Genomic DNA, 23,686 nt, shown 5'->3' on the forward strand with positions numbered 1-23,686 from the left:
AGAGGCAAAGAGTTTTAACAAGGGAATTCCTGAGTTTAGGGCCTAGGCAGTTGAAGGAATGACCACCAATACTGGATTAAAATTGAGGATGATCAAGCAGGCAGAATTAGAGAAATGCAGAGGGTTGTGGGGTTGGAGCAGATTCAAAACACTCCAGCATATTTCCAGACGCTATGCAATTGAAAAAGTTCTTTAAAATCATCTTGCTGGCAATTGAGTGCCTAGCCCTTTAAATAATACTGATACATGGCCCAAAAAACTGAATGCTTGCTGTTACAGAGTAGTTTATGAACTCGCTGCCAGAACTAACATTGCCAAATTAGGGATTCTGACATCAGATCAGCCAGTTAGGCTGTGTTTTTTTTATTCGTTCATGGGATATGGGCATCGCTGGCTAGGTCAGCATTTATTGCCCATCCCTAATTGCCCTTGAGAATGTGGTGGTGAGTTGCTATCTTGAACCGCTGCAGTCCATGTGATGTAGGTACACCCCAGTGATATTAGGAAGGGAGTTCCAGGATTTTGACCCAGCGACAGTGAAGGAACGATGATATATTTCCAAGTCAGGATAGTGTGCGGTTTGGAGGGGAACTTGTAGGTGGGGGTATTCCCATGCATCTGCTGCCCTTGTCCTTCTAGGTGATAGAGGCCACGGGTGGTGGAGGGAGTGAATGTTTAAGATAGTGGATTGGTGCCAATCAAGCGGTCACTTTGTCCTGGATGGTGTCGCAGATTTGGAAAGTGCTGTCGATGAAGCGTTGGGGAGTTTTTGCAGTGGATATGGCACTCATCCAGGCAAGTGAGGAGTATTCCATCACACTCCTGGTTTGTGCCTTGTAGATGGTGGGCAGGCTTTGGGGAGTCAGTAGGTGAGTTACTCACTGCAGAATTCCCAGTCTCTGATCTGCTGTTGTAGCCACAGTATTTATATGGCTAGACCAGTTCAATTTCTAGTCAATTGTAACCCCAGGTCGTTGATAGTGGGCTATTCAGCGATGGTAACTCAGAAAGTCTGTCAGGCATTTTCAGAGAAGTTCCGAAGTAAGAAGCAACCAAAGGTTCCTGTGAAAGTGAAGATCCTACAGGGCCTCCTCAGTTTGGTAATGGTCGCAGGAATACTGCCGAGCTGTTCTGACAGCCTGTTCTCTTGGATGCTGGGTTGAGGAGAGGAAATGTTTCAGTAATATTGGCTATGCCAAACTGCCCCATTTATATGAGCAGGGCAGACAACAATAAAACTAATATACACAGAGGCCCGCACAATCCCCATCCACCACTACTCTCCTCCGTCTGGCTGAACTTGTTCTCACACTGAACAATTTCTCCTTAAACTCCTCTCACTTCCTCCAAATAAAAGGTGTGGCTGTGGGTACCCGCATGGGCCCCAGTTATGCCTGTCTCTTTATGGGGTATGTGGAACATTCCTTGTTCCAGTCTTACTCCGGCCCCCTCCAACAACTCTTTCTCCGATACATTGACGATTGCTTCGGTGCAGCTTCATGCTCTCGTCTGGACCTGGAAAAAATTATTAATTTTGCTTCCAATTTCCACCCCTCCATCATTTTCACTTAGTCCATCTCTGACACTTCCCTTCCCTTCCTTGACCTCTCTGTCTCAATTTCTGGTGATAGACTGTCCACCAATATTCATTACAAGCCTACCAACTCCCACAGCTACCTCGGCTACAGCTCCTCACACCCCGCTTCCTGTAAGGACTCCATCCCATTCTCTCAGTTCCTTTGCCTCCGTTGCATCTGTTCTGATGATGCCACTTTCAAAAACAGTTCCTCTGACATGTCTTCTTTCTTCCTTAACCGAGGTTTTCCACCCATGGTGGTTGACAGGGCCCTGAACCATGTCCGGCCCATCTCCTGCACATCCACCCTCACACCTTCCTCTCCCTCCCAGAAACATGATAAGGTCCCGCTTGTCCTCACTTATCACACCACCAGCCTCCGCATTCAAAGGATCATCCTCCGCCATTTCCGCCAACACCAGCATGATGCCACCACCAAACACATCTTCCCTTCACCCCCCCGGCGGCATTCCGCAGGGATCATTCTCTCCGGGACACCCTGATCCACTCCTCCATCACCCCCTACACCTCAGCCGCCTCCCACGGCACCTTCCCATGCAACCGCAGAAGGTGCAACATCTGCCCTTTTACTTCCCCTCTCCTCACCGTCCAAGGGCCCAAACACTCCTTTCAAGTGAAGCAGCATTTCACTTGCACTTCCCTCAATTTAGTCTACTGCATTCGTTGCTCCCAATGCGGTTTCCTCTACATTGGAGAGACCAAACGCAGACTGGGTGACCGCTTTGCAGAACACCTTCGGTCTTTCCGCAAGCATGACCCAGACCTCCCTGTCGCTTGCCATTTCAACACTCCACCCTGCTCTCATGCCCACATGTCTGTCCTTGGCCTGCTGCATTGTTCCAGCGAAGCTCAACGCAAATGGAGGAACAGCACCTCATCTTCTGACTAGGCACTATACAGCCTTCCGGACTGAATATTGAGTTCAACAATTTTAGATCATGAACTCTCTCCTCCATCCCCACCCCCTTTCCGATCCTCCCTTTTTTTTCTAATAATTTATATTGATTTTTCTTTTCCCACCTATTTCCATTATTTTTAAATGTATTTCCATCCATTATTTTATCTCTACCTTTTAGCCTATTTCGATCCCTTCCTTCACCCCACCCCACCCCCACTAGGGCTATCTGTACCTTGCTTGTCCTGCTTTCTACCTTTAATTAGCACATTCCTTAGATAATATCACCACCTTCAACACCTTCTTGTCCTTTCGTCTATGACATCTTTTGGCTATCTCCACCTATCACTGGCCCTAGTTCAGCTCTACCCACCCCCTTAAACCAGCTTATATTTCACCTCTTTTCTATTTTTACTTAGTTCTGTTGACGAGTCATACGGACTCGAAACGTTAGCTGTGTTCCTCTCCGCAGATGCTGCCAGACCTGTTGAGTTTTTCCAGGTATTTTTATTTTTGTTTTGGATTTCCAGCATCCGCAGTTTTTTGCTTTTAATAAAACTAATCATTATGTTGGTGAAAAGGTTTAGGGTTTTTTTTATGGCAATATTGTGGTAGTAAGCCAGGTTACCACTATTATACGTCCCCAGAACTACCCAGAAACTGAGGCATTATTACAGAAAAATCCAGGCTGTAAACAGTGCTACAATTGGGCAACTTAATTTATTTACAAATATGCAACCTAATAAATTACATTGGAACAATTCCTTGCACCACCTATGCCTGGTATAATCAAAAACATGATTCTGATGCCTCCCAAACAAGAAAAGATTTCTGAATACTTATAATCCACAAAGTTACCAAATTAAGCAATTAAAATGTACAATCATTATCATGCTGGCATGGCAACTATCCAGAAGTTCATGATTACTGCCCCTGTAACATAAATCTTCCCTTTTACTTTGAAACCTACCTGGGATCTTGGCTTAGAGTTGGGAATGTACAGATTCCTCTGCAGTACAATTTGTAGCACCTTCGTGTTTCCAAGACTTCAAAGTTCAGTGTTTGATCAAATTTCCCACATACCACTGAACTAAAACGCACTCGTAATATAATCGTCTCACCAGGCTGCACAATCCAGCGGTAAGGAGGGACTCTGTACGGAAGATGACTACGATGGGTTAGAGGAAACAGTCACAAAGGTCAGATGAATAAAAACTATGGATCAACAGAATGTCATTTGGACCATCAATTATTCTGACCAGTTATTATTATTTGCATGGTTGTGAGTTATCCCTAATCTCCTAAGGAAGGTGAGTAATCAGAGGTAAAAAATCTGATCAGATAAGTTCTTAACAGGTAGCAGTCTTCCCAACATGATCTCTGCATTGAGGTTATAATCAGTCTTAACATGTCATTAAGTCAAGGACAGAAAAATACCATATGGAAGCTCATCCCTCCATTACACTAATTTTTCCATCTTAGCATGCAACTGCATTTCAATACCTCTAAAGATCCTGTATTTGCCATTAGTTCTGTCAGATTATTCCAAACAAAATGCCCTCCACAGTCTGTTGAGGGACACATGAAGAAAAAGATCACTTGAGAGAGACACCAGAAGACTGCTACCATCTGTTGAACTGTACCCAACAAGAGTCAAAATATAGATGAGATATAATCAGTTTAACAGTGGCACCCTCTGTCAATAACATTTGTATTATACAATGGATGTACTGTGTAGTAAAGAGAACTCAGCACCAATATAAACAGCTGCAGTGGGATGCTCTTCAGTAAACATTAGAGTGAGCTAACTTACCTGACAACTTTTAAATCTTCTTTGCCTGTTTCCTCGAGGCCACTGCTGCGGTCGGGTTCAGATTGAGGTGAAGAGGCACCCACGAAAACTGAAGTGCGGGAATCACGGCGAGTTCTTTTGTGACCACCAGACCGACGCTTGTCACGATCTGTCTCTCCTTTGTCCGTTTTGTCTTTCTTTGATTTTCCTTTATGCTGAACCTGTGGCTCCTCCTGTAACAAAAAAAATCCTTTGATGTTTCCTTTAGTACAACCACAATTGAGATAGACTCTGAGACCCTTACTTAACTCAATTAAAAGAAAGAATTTACTGTTTATTTGTTCACAGAATGTGGGTGTCAGCAGCAAGGTCAGCATTTAATACTCATCCCTAGTTGCTCTGGGGAAAGTGATGGTGAGCTGCTTTTGTGAGCTGGTGCAGTCCATGTAGTAGCTTTACAAAACAAAAATAAAAATACCTGGAAAAACTCAACAGGTCTGGCAGCATCTGCGGAGAGGAGCACAGTTAACGTTTCGAGTCCGTATGACTCTTCAACAGAACTAAGTAAAAATAGAAAAGAGGTGAAATATAAGCTGGTTTAAGGGAGGTGGGGGGGGAGGGTAGAGCTAGACAGAGGGCCAGTGGTATGTGGAGATAGCCAAAAGATGTCATAGACGAAAGGACAAAGAGGTGTTGAAGGTGGTGATATTATCTAAGGAATGTGCTAATTAAGGGTAGAAAGCAGGACAATCAAGGTACAGATAGCCCGAGTGGGGGTGGGGTGGGGTGAAGGAATCGAAATAGGCTAAAAGGTAGAGATAAAACAATGAATGGAAATACATATAAAAATAATGGAAATAGGTGGGAAAAGAAAAATCAATATAAATTATTAGAAAAAAAAGGGGGGGATCGGAAAGAGGGTGGGGATGGAGGAGAGAGTTCATGATCTAAAATTGTTGAACTCAATATTCAGTCCGGAAAGCTGTATAGTGCCTAGTCAGAAGATGAGGTGCTGTTCCTCCAGTTTGCGTTGAGCTTCACTGGTACAATGCAGCAGGCCAAGGACAGACATGTGGGCATGAGAGCAGGGTGGAGTGTTGAAATGGCAAGCGACAGGGGGACCCTGTTAACCACCGTGGGTGAAAAACCTTGGTTAAGGAAGAAAGAAGACATGTCAGAGGAACTGTTTTTGAAAGTGGCATCATCAGAACAGATGCGACGGAGGCGAAGGAACTGAGAGAATGGGATGGAATCCTTACAGGAAGCGGGGTGTGAGGAGCTGTAGTCGAGGTAGCTGTGGGAGTCGGTAGGCTTGTAATAGATATTGGTGGACAGTCTATCACCAGAAATTGAGACAGAGAGGTCAAGGAAGGGAAGGGAAGTGTCAGAGATGGACCATGTGAAAATGATGGAGCGGTGGAAATTGGAAGCAAAATTAATAAATTTTTCCAGGTCCAGACAAACGTTAATAGTGTTCCTCTCCGCAGATGCTGCCAGACCTGCTGAGTTTTTCCAGGTATTTTTATTTTTGTTTTGGATTTCCAGCATCTGCAGTTTTTTGCTTTTATCTTAATAGCTTTACAAGATTGGTACCTCATTTTTAGGTATGTTCTCCTACCTTCTTCATTGAACCAGGTTTGGTGCCCTGGTTTGATGATAATGGTAGAGTGAGGGATATCTTGGGTCACGAGGTTAAACATTGTGGTGAGATGCAATTCTGCTGCTACAGATGGTCCACAGCACCTCACAGGTGTCCAGGTTTGAGCTATTCTGTATCTATCCCATTTGGCATGGTGATAGAGCCACATAACACAATGGAGGGTGTCCTCAGCGTAAATACGGAACTTTGTCTTCACAAGGACTTTGTGGTGATCACTCCTACCAATACTGTCATGGACAGCTACATCTGTGATGGGTATATTTGTGAGATCAAGAAGGTTCTCCCTAATGTTGGTTCTTTCAGGCCCAGTCTGACAGGTATGTTCTCCAGGACTCAGTGAGCTTTGTCACCAAGTCACTCTTTGTGATGGACAATGAAGTCCTCCATCCAGACTATATTCTGTGCCCTTGCCACCCTCAGTGCTTCATCCAAGTGGAAATTATCGTGGAAGAGTACTGATTCAGCAGCTGAGGATGGTAGGTGGTAATTAGCAAGTTTTCCATCATCATGTTTGACCTGATGCCATTAGGCTTCATAGGATCTGGAGTCAATGTTGACAATTCCCTGGGCCACTTCCTCCCGAATGTATTCCACTATAAGCCATAAACCCAGTGGGCATGACCCAGCATGGACAGATAAACACACACAGAGCCTGAGGTGAAGATGATCAATGATTCAATGTCAATGAAAACCTAGTGCTTTCTGACAGGCAGGTTATAATGTAGATTGGGTATTGATCATATATATGGGGATTGGCCAATAAACACCCAACTTTAGCATTGACTGAGTTACCTATAGCGGCATGGAAACTGCAGGTTAATTGAAGCTGCCTAGGTTAATGATTAATGGAAGACTGAATGGACTATGTGAGTTTCATTTAATTGTTTAATGAGATTAATGGATTTTTAAGGTTGTTTATAATCTAAGTCAATACTTTCAAACTGTGTGCATCCTTCCCTGTCCTTTCATATTTCATAATCTCTCCTGAAAGTGTGAGGTCTTGTGTCAAGAAAAGGGGAGGTAACAGCCCATGTGTGGGAAGTGTGAAGAGAGCCAGGAAAAGTGGAAGGGCATGAGGAGGGGGAGAATGGGATTTGTGAGGAGGAGGAGAGCACAACCAGTGAGCAGAGAGTTATAACTGGACATCTGATGATGTAGAATGAGATGCAGGGGACAGAGGTCAGATGGTGTGTGTGTGAAGTGACAGACTGAGACATGCAAGTAGAAGGAGAATGTGATGTGTGACAAGGTGGAGAGTGGGATGTGTGAAAGGAGAAAGAAGTCTGAGGGAAAATGAAACCAATGAGAAGAGAAATGGATTGTGACATGTGAGAGCAATAGTTTAATGCGATCCGTTAGAGGAGAACTGAATTGGGACTGAAATTTAATATTTAGTGTGACCTATTAAAGGAGAGGTGGATTGGGGCCAGTAGGTGGAGATGGAAAGGGAGCTTTGAGGAGAAATAGAATGGGATGAGTGCGAGGAGAGCAATGTTTCCTCTAAGGTGTGAATGTGCACAGCTACACAGCAATCTGGAATATACAACGCATTGAAAATAAACAGGCTGCTCACAACTTCATGAAATTTCAATGACTTTTGAAATGTAAGCTGTCAACGGTGTTAGGAAATAGAGATAATTTTACATCAATTGTATTTGTATGTGTGGGTGTCAGGAATAAGTTTTAGCTTTAAGTTTAAGTTTAATTTGTATTTCTGTATTTGTGTGTTAAGGGCGGAACTTAAGTTTTGGTTTCACTTTAAAAGATGCCTACATTCTAATGAAGTTTTATGACTCTTGAAGGGAATTTAACACAAGTTAGAAAAATTGCTGTTGCCTAGCAACAGGGATACAGAGAGAGGGACTCACAGACACAGGGAGAAACAGAGCAGCAGTTGTTTAGTTCAGTTGGAAGTAGGTGCCAGGAGAAACTGGACACAAGAGAGGGAACTGCAGGAAGCAGGTTCCAAAGAATGAAAAGAAAAGTCCCAAAACCAGGGAGCAGAACAAGAGAATGGTCCCAGGAAGACAGTGAAGTCAAGGGAGAAGAACAGGAATCTGAACAAGATCCTGTTCAGTGGAAGTGAAAGTATCGAGCAGAGAGGAAGGCTCCAAGCTTGAAGGGAGAAAACTGCAGGGCGCAGATTTAAAGCAAAATAAGCGTGTGGGAAGCTCGAAGGTCTGAGGGAACAGCCAAAGATTGGTGACTCCTTACTATGGGCATGTGAAGCAGTGTGTTTTGTTGGCATGGTTGAGTATCTGAGAGAGCATGCATGGAAGGCAAAGCTTGAATGCACGTGGCGATCCGGGGGAGAAGAACATCATGAAAAGAGTTTGAAACCGTGGAGGTGGACCCTTGTAGAAGGCATCCAAGAGAAAGCATTGATTGGGAGAAGATTCCAAAATGGGTTCTTCAAGAGTGGAGATTGGAAACCCTCGTGTGAAAGACAGAGTTCAGTGAGGCCGGTTGGCTCACGGTGTGACAAGTGTCTGGGGGAAGTTGATGGGACAGCATTGAATCTGTTTGGGGTGGCATCTGTCACTTGGTTTCAGAATGTGGTGCGTCTGACCACAAGTCACCTATTTGTTTTTTATGGACTGTGTACTCATTGGGAACATTAGAGTACAAGATAGAACTTGTAAATTGTATTATCCTTACAAATTTGTATATATCTGTAAAGGTCTAGTTGCGGGTGAAGAAATATTGTAATATAGTTCAGCATTTCTTGTTTAATAAATGTTTTATTCTTTTGTTAAAAGTTCATCAGCTGACTCCTGTGACTCTGTTCAGTAGCTGCCCTCCATGTTTCTAAACAAAAAATAAAAGTTAGGATCTACCAAGCTGGGTTACACCCTGGGATCTGACTTGTCCACTAGTAACACCAGCAGGGATCATAACAATGGACAAAATTATAGTGCTCAGAAGGAGTTTGTACCCCACCCAGCACAAAGAAATTTAGAAGGAATATTGTCTTTGATGGTGCAGCATTCCGTCAATACCATGGAATGTCAGCTTAAATTTTGTGTTCAAGTCTCTGAGGTAGGGGGTAAACCCACAATTTTCTGACTCAGGGAAGAATGCTACAAACAGAGCCACGACTGACACCTGCAACTCATCAAAAAAGTCTCAGAATGAGTTAATGCTTGCCATGGAGAATATTAGATATAGCTACTTTCACTCAGCACAAATCTACACTCCAATGCCAGACATACCTTAATAACTGGGACCACAATTTCAGGCTCTGGTTCGGGTTCTTTCTTTTCTTCAAACAACAGTTTTCCTTCTTCTGGATTAGGTAAAAGTGAGAAGTGACTCAGTACTTTTTGTCCTGAAGTGGGCCTTCGCTCCACAGGGTATCGTACCACTGCAAACAGGGCAGGGGGAGGAATAACGGGGCCACTTGGGCCCAGGCCCAGGCTATCTAAAACCTATGTAAGAGAAAGCAACATCAATTAACTTTCTTTAGGTATAAAAAAAGGAAAGAAAACAAGACTTGTGTCAAAACCTTGCCATTATTACTGTACTGGGTCAATTTTTCACCTCTGTTGGGATAAAGGCCACTCTCTCTTTATCCACTCCTAGCCAGCAATCCAACTATCACTTTGAGAGGCTTCGAGTGATCCCTCCTCCCTTCCCAGATTTTGCTCAGCCTTTGCTGAAAGAATTGGCTTTTTCAGGTGGCAGTTCCACTGCTGTTTGCAAGCTTTGATGCATCATTTTTTTGACCATTCATCATGTGTCAGCAAAACATTAGACATTAATGTCCCATCCAATGCTCATATGTGCACATTCCTAGAGGAGTCACTGGATTTCAGTCAGGATTGGGACCTCTGCTTTTGCATACTAACCTGGGCATGAAGCCCAACTTCAGCACCCCAGCATTATGCTGGTAACATTTCCTTTAAGGTGATCTTGCATCAATGCACTTTTAATTTGCTTTCAAATAAATGGTTGTCTGGAGATCCCTGATTAATTTACAATGTTACTTGGTCCATTTTGTAAGGCAGTGCATTGCTTGTGCTAATTGGATACAATACCATTCCACAATCCCTAAATATCTAAACAGAATATGCAAGCTCTGCCCTGCTATAGTATAACAACAACTCATTTTCTTATGTTTCAAGCAACTTTACAGAGGCATGAGGAAAATAGCAATCAAACGAAACAGAAAGTGCACAGGAGAGGTGGGGAAAGAATGTAAAAGAAAAGATTAGCAGGTTGCATAAAAGGGAAATCAACTGTCTTTTAAGAAACAAAAGATAGTCAAAGGATGAGGGGGTTAATTTGGGACCAAAAAAGGTCTTCTGGTGGAGGTAGGGGATATAACTGGGGTAACTACATGAGTACTTTGCAGCTGTCGTCACTAATGAATAAAATGTTGTCAATGTCACAGTGAAGATGTAGGTAGTAGAGAAATTAGGTAAGGTAAATATTGATAAAGAGGAGGTACCAATGTGATCTTAGTGTCATCTTATCTGTCTAATTTGTAAGGCAGTGCATTGTGCATAGTAAGTGCATTGCTTCTAATAACTGGGTGGCCTTTTTTGCGTTTTCCTGCTGCTTTTGTTAAACATATTGGCACAAAGATTGAAATGAGGCAGCAAAAATTAAATGGGCCAATTTTAAAGTGGGTACATAGAGGCCTGAGTCTATATGTACACAAATCTTTGAAGGTGGCAAAACATGGTGAACAGGCTAAAAAAGAATATAGAACCCTGGGTTTTATGAACAGAGGCATAATGTACTCACGCAAAGAAGATACACTAAATCTTTATAAAACATTGGTTAGGCCTCAGATGGAGAAGTGCTCAATTCCGGGCACCACGCTGGATGAAGTTCAACAGAATGTCTGTGGATTTGAATTCTATTCCTCTAGAAATAATCCCCTGTGCTTTAGTTGCACTTTTTATTGCATTGCTAACCTGCATGGCTGTTTTTAATGATTTGTGAATCTGTACCCCGAATTGGATCTCTTTGCACCTTTACTTAGATTCCTTGGGCAGGATTTTCCAGCCCCACCTGCCGGTGGGATATTCCTGTCCCGCTGAAGTCAATGGACTTTTGACTGACTCAGTGCATCTGGCGCGGTGGGTCTGGAAAATTCCGGCTCTCATTTTTTAAGAAGTATGTGGCTTCTTTTCCTCCTACAAAAATGCACCATCTCACACTTAACTATGCTGAAATTAATTTGTCATTTATAATTGCTATCAGCAGGTTTATTGATGTCATTTTGTATTTTATCGCAGTCTTCCTCTGCATCAAATATCCATGCCAATCTTTCCCAGAATTCCATGTTTGAATCTCTTAAATCAGGTTTCTGTCCCTGTCACAGTGCTGAAATGGCTCTGATTAAAGTCACAAATAACAGCCTATGTGCCTGTGACAAAGGCAAACTATTCCTCCTCATTCTTTGTAGCCTTTCTGCAACCTTTGACCACACGCTCTTCCTCCAATGCCTCTCCACTGTTGTCCAACTGGGTGGGACTGCATTCACCTGGTTCCATTCGTATCTGTTTAATGATGGCCAGAGTATCACCTGCAATGACTTCTCTTCTCAGTCCAGAACCATTACCTCTGGTGTCCCCCACGGGTCTATTCTTAGCCCCTCCTATTTCTCATCTGTATGCTGCCCTTGGTGACATCATCTGAAAACACAGCGCATTAGTTTACACATGTATGCTGAGCTCCACCTCAGCATCACCTTTCTCTGCCCTTTCAACAGCTGTCAAATTGTCAAACTGCTTGTCTCAAAACCAGTTCTCAATGAGCAGAAATTTCCTCCAATTAAAAAAATTGGGAAGACCCAAGTCATTGTCTTTGGTCTCTGTCAATCTCTGTTCCATTGCCATCAATTCCATCCCTCTCCCTGGCAACTGTCTGAGACTAAACCAGTTTGTTTGCAACCTTGGTGTCATAGCTGACACCGAGATGAGTATCCTATCACATATTTCTGTCATCACTAAGGCTGCCTATTTCGGCATTTGTAGTGCTGCCTGACTCCATCCCTTTCTCAGCTCTTCTGTTGCTAACATCCTCCTTCATGTCTCAGAAGAAAAAAACAGTAAAACTTCAGAAATAACTGGTATTGATCCAAACGTTTCTTGTATATTTTAAAATGGAATTCCATTTCGGACCAGTACCACTCATTTCCAAAGTTCACTGTTTTTCCTTCTGGATCTGACTATTCCTGTGTACTCCTAACCAACCTTCTATTTTGTCCCTCAGCAAACTTGAGGTCATCTAAAGCTCTGCTGCCCATGTAGTAAATCCCATTCACCTATCACCTCTGAATTCACTGACTAACACTAGTTCCCAGTTAAGCAATGCCTCAATTTTAATCATCCTGTTTTCAACTCCCTCCATAGCCTCGCCCTTCCCTACCTCTGAAATCACCTCCAGCCCTCAAACCCTCTGGCACATCCATGCTCCTCTAATTCTGGCCTCTTGGGCATCCCCAATTTTAATTGTTCCATCATTTGTGTCCATGCACTCAGCTTTAAGCTCTGTAATTCTCTCCCTAAAATCTCTGAATCTGTGAAAATCTCTTTTCTCCTTTAACACAGTCCTCAAAACCTACCTCATTAATCAAGCTTTTGGCTATCTGTCGTAATATTCTATGTGTGGCTCAATGTCAAATTTTACTTGTAATGTTCTTGTGAAGTAACAAGTCATTCTTATTGTTGTAATGATACCCTCCCATTTGGTGTAGCCTGCAAAGTTGGATATTGTACTTACAATTCCAGAATCTAAATGAATCTTGTATGTGCTGAGAGACTGTAGTCCCAGCATTGATCGCTTTGGAACACCACTTATCTTCTGGCATTCTGAGTAACTGCTTTTGTTTTGTAACCAGTTTGCTATTCCATCTTTCACCTGTCTCCTGACTCCACATGCTCAGTCTTTAGTTATGAGGCTACTGTGCAGTATTTGGCAAAGGCTCTTTGAAAGTCCATGTAATTACATCTAATATGTTAGCCACAGTTTTTCTTTCTGTTACTTCTTTCAAAAGTGCAATAAAGCATGGGCATCCTTTTTGAAACCTGTGCTGATGATTTATTTCATTTTCAGTTTCTAGATGTTTATCTATGACTTTAAGTAATAATTCCAATTGCTGAAAAAGAGACATGTCGACGCTTTTTGTCTTGTATTCATCAGGACACCGCAGGAATACCAGCAAAAGTCTCCTGATGAGTGCATGATAAAAAGTTTTGACATGTCTCTTCTTTCAGCAATACTCAAGTTCTGTACTACCAAATGAATAATTCCAATCTTTTTTACCAATGTTATTAAGTTAACTGGGCTATGTGTTATATTGCCCTATTTGAATATAGGAATAACATTAGCTGTCCTCCATCCTCTGACACTATTTTATTTATATATCTTTTATATATATACTGTGTCTGTAACATTTGAACTATAGTATCAACTTGTGTGTAACCTGTAAACTATGATTTTAAAAGTGTCTAATCTATGAACTGGAATATTAGCTTGGAATATGTCATATATTATAATCTAATATGCATGTTATTTTTCCTTCTGTTTTTCCTAATTTGGAAAGCAATCTTTTATGTACTCAACCTTTAGTGGTTCAGGGGTGGACTAGTATTGCATGACAGAAATGTAGAAAAAGGATAGGGGATGTGCTGTGGAGACTTGGAACAATAATGCAGGTCTAGTGTAAAAGCAGATTTGAAGAAGTTGCAGAATGTTGGTGATTTGTTAGACATAGTTTTAGGCTATTCACCAACACTCCTTGTATCTTTACCTCTTCAGCTAATGGAACCTTTCCACTGTCCAGAACAATTTTCCCATAGCAGTCCTCTGGGTCAGTCACATGCAGCTTGATCTGTGGCACTCCCAAGGCTTCTTCTTTCTCTGCACTTTCCTTGCCATCTCCTTCAGCTATGACATCAGACTGTGGAGATGTGACACTTTTCTCTTCTCTCGATTTCTCTAGTCTTTCTTTTTCAGCTTTTTCTCGTTCCAAGCGGTCCTTCTCAGCTCTCTCCTTCTCAGCTTTTTCAACTCTCTCTTTCTCAGCTTTCTCATGTCGATCTTTCTTCCCCTTTTTCCCTGAGGGCGCAGGCCGTTCTAAAGAATGTTCTTCCCCCAAACTTTGGACATCTTCTAATGCCGGGGCCATCAAGGTTCCTTGTGTTCTATCCCAGAATTCCAGAATTTGAGAGATTTTCTTCTGACTACGCTCATACTTTTGAAATCTCTGGAAAAGCTGTTTGTCTGGGCTTTTAAATGATACATCCTCTTGGGTTGAGTCAGTTCTGTCCATCATTGCATGATTGCTTCTACCAAAATTGCTCTTTCTCTTTTTAGGTCCTTCTTCTGTTTCAATACGATCTGCATGGACTAAATCATGATGATCAGCAGTGGTGACTTTGCCTTCAGGGCCATCAGACCTCACTGTTGAAATATTCGTGCTCTGTAGAAAAGTATATAACAAAACAAACATTTAAATGCTCCTCTATTCACAAAGGCTTGGGAATGATCATCCGTCGACCAGCGCACAGCATTTGCCATGACTGCACCTCCTGCACTAACAGAACGGGAAGTATTGGGATCTTAGACGTTTTATATTTAAATCAAAACTCCACAATTGGCCAAGCAATTTGCTTTGCTTATGAAGGGCAGGAATTTGGAGCTGAAACCAGATCCACCAGAATCCCTCCCTCTTTCTGCTCCAACCCAAAACCTGGTCAGTGGGGAGCCGACTAGTTGTATGTCGAACAAAGGGTGTTCCTATCCTACCTCAGCAATTCCACCCAAAAAAAAGCTACCCGATAGGTTCCACAGAACCTTCAACAGCTGACGGCTGATGCAGATTCCCTTTAGGATGATTACTACTGATATGCTGGTTTTGTCCCTTAAGAACAGAAGAAGACAAAGTTGCCTTATTTCTACAACGCCTCCTAACCCTCTGAGCCCATGTCAGATTAGCAGACTAGGAATCTGACAATTGCTGGTATAAGTGAGTGTTTCAGTTGAACTCAAGGAATGTAACTCCAGAAAATTTAGCCTCAAGGAATGTATCTGCAGACATTTTTTTTTCTCTCGCTCTTTCGGCTTTTCCCATGTTACATGGGTTTGCCACAATGCCCGTCGATCGCCCTTCCCCATCTCTATTCACATCAGCCATCATTTTTGAATTTGGTAGGTAGTTTTACAGCTGGGTGCCCTTCTACTGTTAATCCTCCCCATTAATCCAGACCAGGGACCAGTGCCAATGCACATTGACTTTCCTGCATCAGTGGCTATAGTATTCTTCTGTGGCCAGAAAGTTCTGGAATGGGACTTGAACACGGATATTCTGGCTCAGAGGCAGCAGTGTTAATGCCTGAGCCACAGATAGATTCTAATGCATCTGCAGACACAAACCAAAGGAATATAATTCCAGAAATTTAAACTCAAGAAATGCAAACCGTGGTCAGAAATTTTTGCTTGGCGGGCGCATGCGCGACCCACCCGAGTGTGAAAGGACACGCACTGACGTCGGCTGAGCGAATTCAAATTCCACCATCTACCATGGTGGGATTGGATCCCAGGTCCCCAGAGCATTACCCTGGGTCTCTGGAACTCTAGTCCAGTGACAATACCACTATACCACCACCTCCCCACATAAAAGGACAAGTTTTATTACATTTTTATTTTATTTTCTTTTCTTAACAGCGCTTCATCTTCCTGAGGCAACTTTGTGCCTCAGGGAGATTATGAAGCACTCACTCGCGCGCATGCACGAAGTTCGCGCTTGGCCTGCTCGCCCTCCTGCCCCCTCCCCCTGCACAGGCAAAGCTCAGCGCTGCTGCTCATGTTTCATGCTAGGCGGGCCTTAATTGGCCCGCTAGTGTGAAATTGCGGTCCAAGCCCAATCACGGGCGGCGGCTGGCTTCCCGACCGCCCCCACCTGCCAAGAGCAAAATTCTGCCCCACGTCTTACAGAGGTGCCTCAGGGAGATAATAAGTTTTAAAAATGTTAATAAAGAAACAAAAAAATTTAAAACATGTCCCCTCATGTGACAGTGTCACATGAGCTGGGACATGTCAATGAACTTTAATGAAAAAGTTCATTTAATTTATAAACCCTTCATGAAACCTCTCCCACCCGTGGATGAGGTTCCATGCAAAATACAAAGGCCGCCTGGGCTCCTCGCCTGCCCGCTAACCTTAAGGTTGGACGGGCAGCTTTCTCAGTGGCCTTAAGTAGTTAATTAATGCCCTTAACAGGCCTTTGATAGTTCGGCGGGTGTGCAGCCAAGTCGGCTGCGTGCCTGCCGAACTGAAAATCTAAATGACGCGTGGTCAGGACGCACATCCGATGTCACCCTGCATTATTTTACGCCTCGGTGAGTAGGCATGGGGCCCGCTTGCCGAACCAAAAATTCTCCCCATGAAGTCAGTACAAGGATTCACCCTGTGACCGACTGGCATATATGGTTGAATGTCATATTGAAAGGGTACCCTTACTCACTGAAACAGCTCAACATTTAAAATACAATGTTCAAAAATAAGAAGTATAAGAAAGATTCAGATGAAAATAATAGTAATTAGCTCATTTTTAAAAGGAATATTGGTGTTGAGGTCCAGGCTGCAAAAAAAATACAGATGGTGTTATTTCTTTTGTTTGGGGAAAAAAAGATGAAGAGGAAAGGGCAAGGGAAGGCATCATAGAAAATGTCTGAATTTTGAGATGTGCAGACACTCAACTGTACCAGCCCATCTCAATTACATCTAATGGTCCATCTCTGGATAGCTGCCAAAGGGGAGAGGCGTTCATTATTTTTCCTTGTCCTGATCTCAAATTTTAAAAGATCACCAGCACCTAGGACACAATTCAGATTAATGTATGTTTCTCTACTCAGCTTTTCCAACAACCCTGTTTCCGTACCATCCTTGCACTTATCTGGAACCTTCTTGTATCGTCCTTGAAACTGAAATCTCTTTTTGCTTTTTTGGATTTTTTCTTGAGTTCTTCTTCCTCGCGCAGCCTCTCCAATTCTTCCCGCAATTTCTGTTGCTGCAGCTGTCGCTCACGTATCTCATTCAAAACTCTGGACACAGAAACAGTGTTGTCACATAGAGCCATTCTACTTTTCTGCAATTAACACAACAACTGCATTGGAAATTACTGAGCCCAATAGTTCAGGAGATGAAACAATAGTTGGTGAAAAATTTAGCTGTATATTAATGACTGAAGGTCAGCTGATATTAGCTCAGTTCTTACAATGTCACACACAAGCTTATTTGTATCTTAAGACCATCGACTCACCTTTGTTCCATTACTCTTAAACCCCTTGCCTAGCAAAAATCTATCAATCTCCCCCTCCCTATGGGGAGCAATAGTATTGCCGTTATGCCACTGGACTAAGACCTGGAGAAATGAGTTCCAATACCACCACAATAGCTGGGGAATTTAAACTCCATTAATTAGATAAAATACGGAATACAAAGCTGGTATTAATAATGGTGATCATCAAACAACTGGATTATTGTACAAGTCCATCTGACTCAATAATGTCCTGTGGGGAAGGAACTTTGTAATCCTTATCTATTCTGACCTATCTGTGGCTTTAGGGCCATGGTAATGTGATTAATTCATAACTGCCCTTTGAAACGGCCTAACAAGGCACTCAATGGCATCCAAGGCAGCAGCTCACCACCATTTTCTCAAGGGCAATTATGGATAAGCAATGAATGCTAGCCTTAGCCATGATGCCCACATCCTGTGAATTAATAAAAAATAAGTTTTAGTTGATCCTTAATCTCAACAGCTGCTGGGGAGGGTGATCCAAATTTCCTCCACACTGTGTGCTAAGTGCGCTGCTTGAACAACCAAGCTCAAATTTTAAGATTATCTCCTCTTGTTCTGGGTTCTCCCGCTGAAGGAAATAATTTCTCTCCAGTTACTTTATTTTATTTAATCATCTATCTGTTAAAATGAGAAGCTGGGAAATTACTGGCCAGTGTGTGCACAGAAGAGGAATTTCTACCCTCCATGATTTAAATGCCAGAATTTTTAAAAAGGGATCATGTAAAAGGATGCATGAGACTTCCCCGATCAAGGGAAGATCTTTAAAGAAAAAAATCTAGTTGAAATATTTTATAGACTGCTGCACCTTGTATTAGGATGACTGCCGCTCTCACTCTGTACACGTTTTGAGTAGGGGAACTGGACAGCAATCATGAGCAAAGACCCGCCTAGCACAAGTGAGGACCACGAGACTAATCCAGCTGAGAGCAAACTCAACAAAGAGCAGTGGTCCAGCCTGAAACCTTCCGGTGTGAATACCTTAGCAACACTGTATTTGATGCATTTATCCGTTGAGTCATTGGGGACACTTTCATCAAAGGTACAATGAAGTCAGGCCTGAATCACTATTAAACAAAGATGAATTCTGTAGTAAATCCTCTATATATGTTGGACACAGCTTGCTTGCGCACAGTTACTGCTGCAGTTCCACACTTCTGCCAATATTTGGAGCTGCAATACCTGTGGTATCACTAGGTGGAATTTAATGCCCACCCCATGGCGAGTTTGATCATGTGGGGTATTTAATCGGTGGTGGGTGGGGATTTCACCACCTTTCTGCCTCTACCCTGATTAAGGCTATGGCAGGAAGGCTTATATATGGCCTTCCCACGTCTCTGTCCATTGAGACACTTAAGTGCCTCATGCCGTCACCGCTGGTATTCACCCAGAAGCGGGCGGGGGATTTGCCATGTGGGAAGGCCAAAAAGCAAACCCTGTCGGGTTATTTACTGGCTTCCAAGGCCTAAAGGCACTCAGTGCCTGATTGAGGGACCAGGCGTGAAGAAGCCAGGAGAAGGGCCCCGCCAAGAGCCACTCCCTCTGTCCTGGCTGCCGACCCCTCTCTCCTCCTGCTCTGTGACCCCCACTTCGTGGCCCCCCTTCCACCATCACTCACCCTGTGGCCTAGATCCATCAGCAGTTCAAAGCCTTAGGTGGGTGTAGTGCCGGCAACAGCCAAGCAATGAAGAGCTGCCAGCCTCTAATTGGTGAGCAGCTCTCGGGAGGTGGGGCTTCCGCAATGGGGTCCTTAATCCCAGGGAAGGCCTGCCACTGCCCAGTTAAGTGCCTAATTGCCTCCTTTCAGGAGGGCCGTCAAATTAAGTGCCAATGCGGGGGGGATGCCTCCTAACCAGGCATTCTGTGGCCCATGGAGAGGCCTCCGGCAGCAATGGCCACCTCAATGGCAACACCCCTCCCTGCATTTACTAACCACCACTGCCCCTCCCCTTTGCCAGTGGGCGAGACCCTCGCTGCATTCATTAAATATCATCCATTGATGCAGTGGGAGAAATTCTGCTTTGGCCTGACTATTCAATGGCAGCCTCATAGGATACCAAAAGTCCAATAAAAATTTGATTTATGATGAATAAAAATTAATGTCACAAATCAAATTGTGCTGATTACTCACAAGTGGGAAAGACAGATAGGAGGGATGGGGGGAGGTTTAAGAAGAACGCACCAGGGCTGAATTTCCTCTTCTGGGTATGGTCTACAGGCCCCCTAACAGTAGTCACAGTGTAGGACAAAGTATTCAAGAGAAAATATTGTGTGCTTGTGATAAAGGGACAGCAATAGTCATGGGTGATTTTAATCTACACATAAACTGGAAACATCAGATTGGTAGTAGCAGCCTGGATGAGGAGTTCTTAGAAAGCTTTCGAGATAGTTTCTTAGAGCAGCATGTTCTGGAACCAACCAGAGAGCAGGTTATATTAGGCTTGGTATTGTGTAATGTGAATGGATTAACTAATGACTTCAGAGTAAAGGCACCCCTAGGTAGCAGTGACCACAATATGATTGAATTTTACATCCAGTTTGAAAGGGAGAAGAGTGACTCTAAGGCTAGAATCTTAAACTTAAATAAGGGCAACTTTGTGGGGATGAAAGCTGAGCTAGCTGAAGTGAACTGGGAAACTAGACTAGAGGATAGATCAATAGAGAAGCAGTGGCAGACATTTAAGAGGGTATTTCAGAGTATTCAAATAAGAACATTCCTACAACAAAGAAAAATTCTAAGGGGAGGACCCACCATCTGTGGTTAACTAAAGATGTTAAGGAAAGCATCAAACTTTAGGAAAAAGCATACAACTTCGTAAAGATGAATGGCAGGACAGATGATTGGACAGAATAACAAGAACGGCACAGAATGACTAAAACGTTGATCAGGAGAAAGAAATTAGAGTGTGAGAGGAAGCTAGCTAGAAATGTAAAAGTGGATAGTAAGAGTTTATGCAGGTATTTAAAAAGGAAAAGAGTAAGGAAAGTGAGCGTTGGTCCTCCAGAGAGTGACAGTGGGGAGTTAATAGTGGATAATAAGGAAATGGCAGAAGAAATAAACAAATATTTTGCTTCTGTGTTCACTATAGAGGATACAAAAAACATTCCAGTAATAGCTGCAAATCAGCAGATGAGCTTGGTGAAATTGAAATCACTAGGGAAATGGTACTGAGCAAATTGATAGAGCTGTGGACTGGCAAGTCTCCGGTTCCTGATGGACTACATCCTAGGGTCTTAAAAGAGGTGGCTAATGACGCAGTCAATGCACTGGTGTTAATTTTCCAAAATTCACTAGATTCCGGAAAGGTTCCATCAGATTGGAAAGTAGCAAATATAACCCCTCTATTCAAAAAGGGAGGGAGGCAGAAAACAAGAAACTGTTGGCCAATTAGCTTGACGTCTGTCATGGGGAAGTTATCAGAATCGATCATTAAGAATGTTATAGCTGGGCACTTAGAAGAGCTCAAGGCAATCGGGAAGAGTCAGCATGGTTTTGTGACAGGAAAATCGTGTTTAATCAATTTATTGAAGTTTTTTGAAGGAGTAACATGCAAAATGATAAAGGGGAGCCTGTAGACGCAGTGTACTTAGATTTCCAGAAGGCATTTGATAAGGTGCCACATCAAAGATTATTACGGAAAATAAAAGTGCATGGTGTGGGGGGTAACATATTAGCATGGATAGAAGATGGGTGGCTGGCAGAAAGCAGAGAGTATGCATAAATGGGTCTTTTTCTGATTGGCAGGATGTAACGAGTAGAGTCCCACGAGTAGGGTCTGTACTGGGGCCTCAACCTTTTACGATTATTTAAGAAAGGATATAAATGCATTGGAGGTAGTTCAAAGGAGGTTTACTAGATTGATACCTGAAATGAGTGGGTTGTCTTATGAGGAAAGGTTGGACAGACTGGGCTTGTTTCCACTGGAGTTTAGAAGAGAGAGGGGTGACTTGACTGAAGTATACAAGATCTTGAACGGCCTTGACAAGGTAGACGTCAAAAGGATGTTTCCTCTTGTGGGTGAGTCCAGAATTAGGGTGCACTGTTTTAAAATTAGGGGTCGCTCTTCTAGGACAGAGATGAGGAGAATTTTTTTCTCTCAGAGGGTTGTGCGACTTTGGAACTCTCTGCCTCAGAAGGTGGTAGAGGCAGGGTCATTGAATATTTTTAAGGCAGAGGTAGATAGATTCTTGTTAGGCAAGGGAATCAAAGTAATTGGGGTTAGATGGGAATGTGGAAATCAATATACAAGAAGATCAGCAATGATCTTATTGAATGGTGGAGCAGGCTCAAGGGGCCAAATGGTCTACTCTTGTTCCTATTTCTTACGTTCTTATGTTCTGAACCCCTGGTGCCAGGGGAAGGGACTGCTTCTGCTCAGTTGTTGGGGATTTGGTCAGAGCCAGAAGGCTCAATTCTGCCTTGCTGAGTTGACAAATGACAAAAACGGCTTTCCTTCCTGCCTTTGGACTTGTCCAAAGTCATCCCTCTGACCTTCTGGTTGGCTTTGGGTCTAAGGACGAACTGCAGGACTGGGTGCCATTGCACTGGGCAGTCAATGACCACAGTCCCAGGAGCACATGATGAGCTGGGAGGCTAGAATCCATCCTGGGGCGGGGGGGTCCCTCATCTGCAAAATTATAACAAGATGGCGCATGGTTAGCAGTTTTAGACTCCGGGGCTGAATTTCCTACTTCTGCTCCTATTTCATATGTTCATATATACATTCTTGTTAGGCAAGGGAATCAAAGATTATTGGAGGTAGATGGAAATGTGGAATTCGAAACACAAACAGATCAGCCTTGATCTTATTGAAAGGCGGAACAGGCTCAAGTGGCTGAATGGCCCACTTCTGCACCTATTTTGTGTGTTTGTATGTCTAACCAAGGAGAAATAATCTCTCAGTATCTACCCCTTTAAGTTCTCTATAGGAATAATAAATAATCAGCTTTCAATTACTTATTAATTTCAAATCAAACTAATCCATGTCTGTGGACAAAGAATGTTATACATGGAAGTATCAAAGGACTGTTAAAAATCAATTGATAGCAACAACTACTAAAGATGAATGAAACTGCCTGACCAGTAACATGCACAACATTCCAAATAAAATGAGAGAACTGGAATGAATAACCAATAGCAAGAAACAGTTGTAATTGAAGCATGGCTACATAAGTAAGAGGTCTGGCAACTAAAGGTTGCAGGGCCTAACTAAAAGCAAAAGGAGGAAGAGTGAGATATCTGTACTAATTAGGCATAGCATAATGGCGATAGTAAAAGGAGACACAACTAACAGAAGGTTACAATTTCCACTTCTGGATTGAAGTAAAATATGGAAGCGATCAGTGATACTGTTGGGGATCTACTACAGACAATCTATTGGTGGAAAGGAGGTGAAGGAAGAAATTTGAAAATATGTGAAATGAGTAAATGATGCAGAATAATAGGCGTAGGAGATTTTAACTTCTCCAAGTAAGTAGGCAAGAAGTGTTCGCAAAAAGGATACAGAAAGTGGCTAGAATTTTACTGGCATGTCTAGGGCCCTGACAATGAGCCAAAAGCCAGGGCAACACTGCCACAGCCATTTGTGGGACCCCTGGCCAAACGTTTTGGCTATGTGGCAACTCATTAGTTGCCGTCAGGGCTCCCATCTCTTTAAATGATGTGCACCCACCCCCTGGAAGCTGCTGGCCAATCAGAGTGCTGGCAACTCAGCAGTCATGGCAGTGCCACCAAGAGCAGTGGCCACTGCTGGGACTGTACCCAGCAGAGAGGATGCCAGAGTCTGCCCTCACAACCAGGTAACTGGGATTTGGGAGCACCAGGGTCAATCAGGCAGGCCAGGGGAAAAGGTCTGGTGTAGGCAGGGGGTCGGGGCTGGTTAGTGCAGGGAGGGTGTTGCCAAGGAGATGGCCATTGTAGCCATGGGTCTCTCCGTGGGCCACAGAGTGCCTGGTTTAATTCAGCTAGTCATATTTCTCCACCTTTTCCCCATACACCTGCAATGTTTTTTCTCTTCAGTTAATTATCCAATTCTCTTTGAAAGCCATGACTGAATCTCCCATCGCCACACTCTGAGGCAATGTATTCTGGATCCTAACCACTCACTGTATAAAGAAGGTTTTCCTCATACACCTCTGGTTCTTTTGCCAATCACCTTAAATCGCTGTGCTCTGGCTCTCAACCCTCCCACCAATGGGACCAGTTTCTCCTTATCTTCTCCGTCTAGATCCCTCATGATTTTGAGCACCTCTATCAAATCCTCTCTAAATCTTCTCTTCTCATTGGAGACCCAGCTTCTCCATTCTATCTACATAACCAAAATTTCTCATCCCTGGAACCATTCTCATAAATCTTTTCTGCCACCTCTCTACAGCCTTCCTAAAGGGTGGTGCCCAGATCTGGAAACAATACTCCAACTGTAGCC

The 23,686-nt window shown here is 43.2% G+C and overlaps 1 protein-coding gene across 1 annotated transcript in view; it reads right to left on the minus strand.

Annotated features, from left to right (window-relative positions):
* LOC144682290 (hydrocephalus-inducing protein homolog) overlaps window positions 1-23,686 on the minus strand; it is a 151,962-nt gene that overhangs the window by 13,464 nt on the left and 114,812 nt on the right. The window contains exons 15-18 of the mRNA XM_078544766.1: window positions 16,842-17,004; window positions 13,710-14,381; window positions 9,157-9,372; window positions 4,306-4,517 (exon numbers count right to left, since the gene is read on the minus strand). Of these exons, the coding sequence (XP_078400892.1) occupies window positions 4,306-4,517; window positions 9,157-9,372; window positions 13,710-14,381; window positions 16,842-17,004 (1,263 nt within the window). The remainder of the gene's footprint in view (window positions 1-4,305; window positions 4,518-9,156; window positions 9,373-13,709; window positions 14,382-16,841; window positions 17,005-23,686) is intronic.

The sequence above is a fragment of the Cetorhinus maximus genome, chromosome 6 (assembly GCF_964194155.1).
Source record: "Cetorhinus maximus chromosome 6, sCetMax3.hap1.1, whole genome shotgun sequence".
Taxonomy (NCBI): domain Eukaryota; kingdom Metazoa; phylum Chordata; class Chondrichthyes; order Lamniformes; family Cetorhinidae; genus Cetorhinus; species Cetorhinus maximus.